Below are 9,555 nucleotides of genomic sequence, written 5' to 3'. Positions count from 1 at the left end.
CCACTGAGCCACCCAGGCACCCCTGGTTAAAGTATTCTTGACTGCAGATTTTTCCCATTCAGCATGTTGACTATATCATGCCACTCTCTTAGGGACTGCCAAGCTTCTCTTGAAAGATCAGCAACTAGCCTTGTCAGTTTTCTTTTGTCTACCTCCTCCTCCTTCTTCTTCTCCTCCTCCTCCTCCTTCTTCTTCTTCTTTATTCTCACTCTTATTCTCTCTTTTTCTTCTTCTTCTAAGTATACAATGGCTTTATTTTTATTTTTTAAAATTTTATTTAAATTCAATTTAACATATACTGTATTATTAGTTTCAGAGTTAGAATTTAGTGATTCATCAGTTGCGTACAACACCCAGTGCTTATTACTTTGAGTACCCTCCTTAATATCCATCACCTAATTACACCATCCCAATACATCCCACCTCCCTTCCAGCAACCCTCAGTTTGCTCTTTCCTAGAGTTAAGAGTGTCTTATGGTTTATTTCCCCTCTCTGTTTTCATCTTTTTTTGTTTTTTCTCCCCTTCTCCTATGTTCATCTCTTTTGTTTCTTAAATTCCCCATATGAGTGAAACCATATGGTATGTGCTTTCTCTGACTGACTTATTTTGTTTAGCATAATACTTTTTAGTTCCATCCAAGTTGTTGCAAATGGCAAGATTTCACTCATTTAGATGGGTCAGTATCTCTCTCTCTCTCTCTCTCTCTCTCTCTCTCTATATATATATATATATATACATCCCCTCTTCTTTATCCATTCATCTGTTGATGAACACCTGGGCTCCTTCCATTGTTTGGCTATTTTGGACATTGTTGCTATAAACATTGGGGTGCATGTGTCCCTTCAAATCACTATGTTTGTATCCTTCAGATAAATACCTAGTAGTGCAATTGGCTATAATGCACCTCTATTTTTAACTTTTTGAGGAAAATCCATACTGTTCTCCAGAGTGGCTGCAATGGTTTGTATTCCCACCAACAGTGTAAGAGAGTTCCCCTTTCTTTGCATTTTTGCGAAAACCTGTTGCTTCATGAGTTGTTCATTTTAGTCTTTCTGACCAGTGTGAGGTGGTATCTCATTGTGGTTTTTGATTTGTATTTCCCTGATAATGAGTGATGTTGAGCATTTCATGTGTCTGTTGGCCATGTGTATGTCTTCTTTGGAGAAGGATCTGTCCATATCTTCTGCCCATTTTTTGACTAGATTTTTGTTTTTTTTCAGTGTTGAGTTTGTTAAGTTCTTTATAGATCTTGGATACTAGACCTTTATCTGATAAGACATTTGCAAATATTTTCTCCAATTCTATGAGTTGCCTTTAGTTTTATTGACTGTTTCCTTTGCTGTGCAGAAGATTTTTATCTTGATGAAGTCCCAAAAGTTCATTTTTGCTTTTGTTTCCCTTGCCTTTCGAGATTTATCTAACAAGAAGTTGCTGTGGCCTGGGTCAAAGAGGCTTTTGCCTATGTTTTTCTCCAGGATTATTACAGATTCCTGTCTCACATTTAGGTCTTTCATTTGTTTTTAGTTTATTTTTGTGTAGAATGTGAGAACATGGTCCAGTTTCATTCTTCCTTTTGTGGTTGTCCATTTTTCCCAACACCATTTGTTGAAGACATTGTCTTGTTTTCATTGGATATTCCTTCCTGCTTTGTCGACGATTAATTGACTATTGAGTTGAGGTTCCATTTCTGGGTTCTCTATTCTGCTCCATTGATCTATGTGTCTGTTTTTGTGTCAGTCCCATATTATTTTGGTGATTACAGCTTTGTAATACAGCTTGAAGTCTGGAATTTTGATGCCCCCAGCTTTGGTTTTCTTTTTCAACATTCCTTTGGCTACTTGGGGTCTTCTGTTTCCATACAAATTTTGAATTGTTTGTTTCAGCTCTGTGAAAAATGTTAATGGTATTTAGATAGGAATTACACTGAACATGTAGGTTGATTGGGTAGCACAGACATTTTAACAATATTTTTCTTGTTTCTTTTAAGATTTTTTCCTTATTGCTATATTTTGCTAATTTAATTACAATATGTCTTGGTGTTGATCTGTTTTTGTTGAATTTGGTGGGAGTTCCCTGTGCCTCCTGGATTTTGATGTCTATTTCCTTTCCTAGATTTGGGAAGTTTTAAGCTATGACTTCTTCAAATAAATCTTCTGTCCCCTTTTCTCTCTCTTCTTCTGGACTCTTATAATACACATGTTACTATGTTTGATGGAGTTACTGAGTTCCCTAAGTCTCTTCTTGTGTTACATATTTCTTTTTTTTTCATTTTTGTTCAACTTCATATTTTTAATCTTCCTCTTAAAAATCTTTTGTTTTTATTTTCACTTCTTTTTAAAAAATTTTATTTTATTTTATTTGTTTTTCAGTGTTCCAAAATTCATTGTTTATGCACCACACCCAGTGTTCCATGCAATACATGCCCTCCACAATACCCACTACCAGGCTCACCCTACCCCTTCCCCTCCCCTCCAAAACCTTCAGTTTGTCTCTTAGAGATCAGTGTCTCACAGTTTGTCTCCCCCTCTGACTTCCCCCAACTCACTTCTCTCCATCTCCCAATGTCCTCTGTGTTATTCCTTATGCTCCACAGTTTCGTTTTATCCTCTTTATCACTTATTCATTCTTCTCCTTCTTCTATTCTTGTATTCACTGCATCCAGTCTGTTTTGAATGTCAATTATTGCATTTTTCATTTCTGTTTTTTAACTCTTTTATCTCTTTGGTATGGGCCTCCCTGAAGTCTTCCACTCTTTTCTCAAGGCCAGTATATTTGTGATTGTTGCTTTAAATTATCCATCAGGCATATTACTTATATGTTCTGATTAGATCTCTGGATGTGACCTCCTCTTGTTATTTCAGTTAGGATGAATTATTCTGCCTTTGTATTTTGTCTAAGTCACTGTGTTCTTCTTCTCTCCGTTAGAAAAGCCTGTTATGTTTCTTCTCCTGAGAGTAATGGCTTTTTGAAGTGTCTGTGGCCTGGTGCTTTTTGATATTCTCTGGTGTGTGCTGCATATACTCAACTACCGTGTTTTGGCTACCTTGTCCTTCCAGGCCTGTCATCTGCAGAGGTTGTCCTTTCCTACAGTGGACAATGTTTGAACCTTTTCCAGAGTGCGATGAGTTTTAACTAGATGTGCTCTGGTCTAAATGAGACTTGGTGCTACTTCAATGAGAACTTGTAAAAGTCTCTGGTCTAGAGATGCAGTGTGTGTGGTGGTTTCTGCTTGTCTACTGGGGGAGTGGTGTGCTGTATTGGGACCAAGGCAAACTTCACCAAGATGGGCAGTTCTGGTAGAACATGGGTTTGTGGGACCTCGTGTAAGTAGGTTAGGCAGCCAGTGTTGGTGCTCAGTTGTTTAATGCAAGTGATTCTGTGTTTATGCTGGGGGGAAGGGGTGGGGAAATGGTTCCATCTAGCTCATTGTCCTCGAAAGGATTCTTCATGCTACTGTTCTTAGGGAAATACTCTCAGTAGAGTGATGTCTCTCCCATTTGTGTGTCCTAGGCATCTTTCAGATCACTGTTTTTTTTTAAAAGATATTATTTATTTATTTGACAGAGAGAGAGAGAGAGAGAGATCACAAGTAGGCAGAGAGGCAGACAGAGAGAGAGGGAGAAGCAGGCTCCCCACCAAGCAGAGAGCCCGACTTGAGGCTCGATCACAGGAACTTGGGATCATGACCTGAGCCAAAGGCAGAGGTCCAACCCACTGAGTCACCCAGGTGTCCCAGATCACTGTTTTAACTCTATTTCTGGGTCATTTGTCTGCCATCCCTCCAGGAGCAATACAGTTTCCTCCCAGCTCTATCCCAACCAAGCCACCAATCTTAAGCTCCAGTCTTTGAGCCCCACCAATTAAAAAATTTACAAAAATCAGCCAATGGCTTTGGGGCAGTGTTTTCCTTGTGCATCCCCCTCTGTGTTCCTCTCTTTGTTGCCTTTCTCTGTGACCAGAGAGACCACAATGGTAAATATAATTCTAAGTTGTAAATCTCCCTGAGGGCTGGCAGCAGTTTGGTAGGACCCTAATTACAAATGGAGTTTAACACACATTTCTCTCCAATCATATCTAGTAGAAAATAGGGGGCAACTCACATTTTTGTTTGGCATTATTTTGTGGCTCCCAACCTCATATAACCAAGTCAAGTTTTTCAGGACACACAAAAAAATCTTGTAATTTTTATAGCTTCCAGAACCATAGTTCTTTTTCCCCAAGTATGTATGTATGTATGTATGTATTTATTTATTTATTATCTATCCCTTTGTTAAGTGTCTGTTTTTCCATTAATTTCAATTAGCCAACATATAATACTTCATAGTTTTTGATGTAGTGTTCAGTGATTCACTAGTTGTGCATAACACTAAGTGCTTAAATTCCAGTTAGATACCATACTATATAATATTAGTTTCAGGTGTACAATTAAGTAATTCAACACTTACATACAGTACCCATGCTCATCATGACAAGTACACTCCATAAACCCCACTGCCTATTTATTCCACCCCCATCCATGCTTCCCCTCTGGTAACCATTCATTTGTTCTCTATAATTAAAAGCCTTTTCCTGATTTTCTTCTCTATTTTTTTCTCCATGGTCATTTGTTTTGTTTCCTAAATTCTACATAGGGTTGAAATAATATAGTAACTTCCTTTGAATGACACATATAACATATGTGTCACATAGCTATAATACTGTCTCCATCCACTTCCTTGCAAATGGCAAGATTTCATTCTTTCTTTATGGTTGAATAGTATTTCATTTTATATATATATATATATATATATATATATATATATATACACACACACACACACACACACATACATATACATATTAGCAGGTTCCATTAATGAAGACTGCAGGCAGGAAATGAGGGAACATACTAAACCAGCAAAGATCAGTAAATACAGACTGTGGGCTGGAACTGGGGAAGGGATTCCAATGTGGACTTCTGGATTGAACTAAGGGTGAAGGATGGGAGTTCTGTCAGAGCCTTCTGTCAGTGATAGATTGATCCATTAACCCTTAAGTCAACTCAATCAGGAGCTCTAAGGCAAAAGAGATCAGAGCTCAAAGCAAGATGGACTTACAATGGTCTTTGGAAATGTTGAAAAAGACAGTGAACTCAAAAGGATTCATGGGACTCCACACCTGTGTTTCTTGTAGTCTCCAAATACAGTCAGAAATTTGCTTTGGATCTAGACACTGCCACCAAATTTGTTTAAAAAACTGAAACAAATAAATTCTAAAGACTTCATTAGCTTTATTAAATAATTTTTGAATTGGGTGGTATCCCAGCTAGCAAATAGAAAGGATCTCCACTGAGCTGAAAAAATGAAAAGGTTTTTAGGTAAAGAAGATAAGAAAAAATTATTAACAGAGAATCCATTGCTTTAGGCAATGTTGTCCTTCTAAGAGAAGAGGAGGGAATCTGTCAGTATAGGTTTTAGTGCTGACCAGGATATGGCCATGCTGACTGCTGAAAGATTACATTCCTGGGGGTTAGGTACTAACCCTGCTGTTAGGTACTAAGTCTTGATTTACCAACTTGGGGCTTTAACTTAAGTGGATCCATTATGGCCCTGTGGCTTTCTTTTTAACACATCTCTTCATGGAAAATAAATCTTGTGTGTTTCCCACTGACTTCATTTTGAGTCCTCTGCACACTATAATGTGTGCTCTGTCTTTCCTTCCTGAGACAGAACTCTACCCTTGGCAGAGGGCCCTCACCTTGAATCCTAGCTCTGAACTTTGCTAATGGTGGGATCCTCATTGTCTGTCCCTCAACCTCATCATTTATTTGATGCTCAATTCATGGTGGAAATGATTATAATGTCTGTGTAGGGCTGTAAAGAGAATGACATGAGAAATATATGTATAGGTGCACACCTAAGGTTTGTTGGCATGGATTTCTCACATTTCCTTCCATTTCAATCCCAGCTGCAGAGGACACACTGCCAGAGGATGGAATACAAGTTCCCAGGGATTCCATAAACTATTCTGCACCTGCTACCCCCACATTGCTTTTGCAGCAGGAAGTAATCAATAACAGAACTTCACATGCAACATCAGGCTAGGTATGGAACCTTAACAATAGGGCATGGATGTGTGTGGTTGAAATTTGCTCAGCACACAGAATTTTGTTGTCCATATCTGCTTGCCCTCTAATCCTGTCATTTGGTTCCCTTTCTCTTTATTTGTGCCATTCCTTAGGACCTGTCTCAGTCAGATTCTTTAACCTCCTGTGTATTTTCCCCCCATCCTCTGAGAATGCACAGGCATGAGACTACACCTGATGGGGTTTGAGTCTCATCTTGTTGGCTCCTCTTAAGGCCCACGTTGTATATTGCCACTTGCACATTCAGTCTTGCTCATTCTGCTTTGTGTGTTCCCTGCTCTCAAAAGGGGTGGTGGGGTTGTTTGCTCCTCCAAAAGTGCGAGGTTGTCCCGCATATGCCAGATGCTCAGAATTTCCACTCTTCTGTATGTGAAGAATACTCCTGCTGGGTAGTCAGAAGTGTTGGCACCATGATTCTTAGTTGCTTAAGAGCTGCCCCTTTCACCCTTGACAAGCTAGACTCTCTTAGTTCTCTCTTCTAAGAAGAATGTTTGCATGCCCCATTCATATGTGTACCAGGTGCCAGTCCAATGTACATTTGCTCTGAATAGTTTCTTTCCAAAATATTTTTTTTTTTTTTGCCATCCTCTCCTGGGTTGCAGCCTGTGGCTACCAAGGAGGTCCCAGGTGAGGTGCCTGATCCCTCACAAACACACCTCTCCAGCCTGCATGCTGCCCAGACATCAATGGTGACTTGAGGTGACTTGCTTCCTGTCCTAAAAACTGGTCTCAAACTCTTTAGGGGACAATATACAAGTCTTTCACATTACTTTTAATCCTGGGTATATGATTTCTTCTGTTGCACCATCTCAAAGTATAAGACCTTAGTGATCAGATAGATTCAGGATTCCAGATCATGCTCAGTTTGACTGATAATCAGAGAAGGTGACAGAGGAACCTCTTTATCATGGCTGCCTTCCATCCTAGTCAGCTCCTGCTTCAGTCTTTGCTAACACCATCTTTTTTTCCAATGACACTTTATATGTCAGGCAGTCCCCTAGTGGATTATCTTCCTGACTTGATTTCTGTCCCCTTTTATGCACATGCATGAAGCAGGTGATGGGTGCGGTCTCAGGACAATCAGGGTGGCTCATAGCAAGTCGCACGTGGATAGTCCAACATATTTTTTTAGAACATGGGAATCCATGCCACCTGCTATTTCTGCTCTAGGGAAAATAAAAAGAGTCCTTTCAACACCTTGTTTCATGAGCCAACATACTTTCTAGATAGAAGAAAAGACATTTGCAGTCATTAAAAGTTTCTACCTCCTAATGTAGATGTACAGTATCTTCTCTGAGAAAGAAAGGAGCCACTCATCCTTATTTAGCTGCTCCATATGAGAACCAAAATTTATGACATGAAGTTGGAGGTGATCAGAAGTGGATCTTCTAAAGGGTCTCACACCACAGGTGGGAAGGGTTGTGGGCATAAATGCTCGTTTTGTCTCCTTAGGTTTCCAAGAAGAAGTATTATTTTCATAACATTACAGATAAAGAAAACTGAAGCAAGATAAGGAAAGAATAATGTGGGCAGGAAAGTTTGGAAAGAAGAGTCAGGTTTTGAAATAGGTCTGGAAGAATGAAAAGTATCTTAAAGAAGAAGGGCTTTCCAAGATAAGGGAAGAGACTGAGCAAGGACAAACTTTATATCTAGGTCAGAAGTTCACACAATGCCTGGACAGAAAGAGAAGGGCACCTGACTACAATATTATGGCCAGGACTGAGGTTCTCCCTGCCCATAATAGCATATCTCAAGCTACCCCATTTGTGGTAACTCTTTTTCCTTCCTTCCTTCTCTCCTCCCCATAGTGTCTTCGGTTCCAGCCATGGGTCAGGTGTCTTCTTCCACACGCTCTCATAGAAAGGATGGTGATTTGTCCCCCAGCCTTGAGAATTTTTTTAAGGAATTCAAGATGGAAAGAAAAATCCTCTCTCAGGAAACCATCACCTCGATTCAATCATATCTGGTGAACGGGGACCTTCAGAGAGCAGTTTCTGTAATCAGTGGTGCATTGAGAGACATGGAGGATGTCCCAGTAAACATTGCTGTGACTGGGGAGTCTGGGACAGGGAAGTCAAGCTTTATCAATGCCCTGCGGAGGGTGGATCATGAGGATGTTGGGGCTGCCCCCACTGGGGTAGTGGAGACAACCTTTATGAGAACTCCATACAAACACCCAAAGTTTCCCAATGTGACACTATGGGACCTTCCTGGTGTGGGGACCACTACCTTTCCACCACAGACATATCTAAAGAAAATGAAATTTGGTGAATATGATTTCTTTATTATCATCTCTGCTACACGCTTTAAGGACAATGATGTATTTCTGGCCACAGAAATTAGAAAAATGAAGAAGAATTTCTGTTTTGTCTGAAGTAAAGTGGACAGTGATTTAAATAACCTAGAAATTAGTAAATCGAGCACATTTAATAAGCAAGAAATCCTGCAACAGATTCGCGATGACTGTGTGACACATCTGCAGGAGGCCAATGTGGGTGATCCTCAGATCTTCTTAGTTTCCAGCTTTGAGTCGTCTGGATATGATCTCCAAAACCTGGAGACCGCCATGCTGAGGGGGCTCCCCACCCACAAGCGCCACATCTTCATGCAATACCTGCCGAATGTTACCGAGGCCGATATAGACTGGAAGAGGGATGTTCTGAGACAGAAGATATGGTTAGAGGCCCTGAAGGCTGGAACATCGGCCCTGATGCCTTTCTTGAACTTTTTCAGTGATAAAGATGTGAAAAAGCTGGAAGAGACTTTAACCCTCTACAGATCTTACTTTGGACTGGATGATGCATCCCTGGAAACCATAGCCAAGGACTTGCATGTGTCAGTGGAGAAACTCAAGGCAAACCTCTTGTCTCCCCATTTGCTATCAGTTGAGAAGGTTGATGAGTCATTAGGGGAAAAACTGTTCATTTATGTGGAAAAATTCTGCTCTGTTAATGGAGGACCCATTGCCAGTGGTATTTTCTTTAGGAAGAATTTCTACACGCAAAATTATTTCCTTGAGACCGTGGTGAGTGATGCGAAGGTTCTTCTTAAAAAAGAAGAAATTTTTAAGGATTCTGTGGGCTCTGGGAAAACCTATCCACATCAGGATGTTGGGAATGATGATGGGAAAAGTGAAACAGCCAGCTCCTGAATTATTCTCAGTGCTAACATGGCACTGATGCCTGGAAAGTTGACTTAAGCTTCCCCTGAAGCAATACCGACCCACTGCTCTCAGGGATTGTCACAGATATTTCCATAATTCACTCCTGAACAAACCATGAACTTTGTGACTATTATTTGACAGTGAAAACAATGAGCCCTAAAGCGTCCTTCCTTCATATGATCCTTCTTGGGAAAATGAAGGACAGGAATCTGGAATTTTTCTGTTTAGTGGGGAGTATAACACTTTGTGTGATGGTTACTTTTTACT

The 9,555-nt window shown here is 40.1% G+C and overlaps 1 protein-coding gene across 1 annotated transcript; it reads left to right on the top strand.

The window, feature by feature from the left end:
• Positions 1-7,950: 7,950 nt before the first annotated feature.
• Positions 7,951-9,276, top strand: LOC308343683 (interferon-gamma-inducible GTPase 10-like; the record flags this gene model as incomplete). Its single annotated transcript, XM_080804819.1, is given in 2 exon segments — positions 7,951-8,496; positions 8,500-9,276. Coding segments are annotated over 2 exon segments (1,323 nt in total).
• Between the last annotated feature and the right edge of the window lie 279 nt (positions 9,277-9,555).

Source organism: Martes martes, assembly GCF_963455335.1.
Source record: "Martes martes genome assembly, chromosome: 5".
Classification (NCBI taxonomy): Eukaryota; Metazoa; Chordata; class Mammalia; order Carnivora; family Mustelidae; genus Martes; species Martes martes.
The sequence above is the reverse complement of the archived record's forward strand: the minus strand, read 5'-3'. Positions and strand labels throughout refer to the sequence as shown.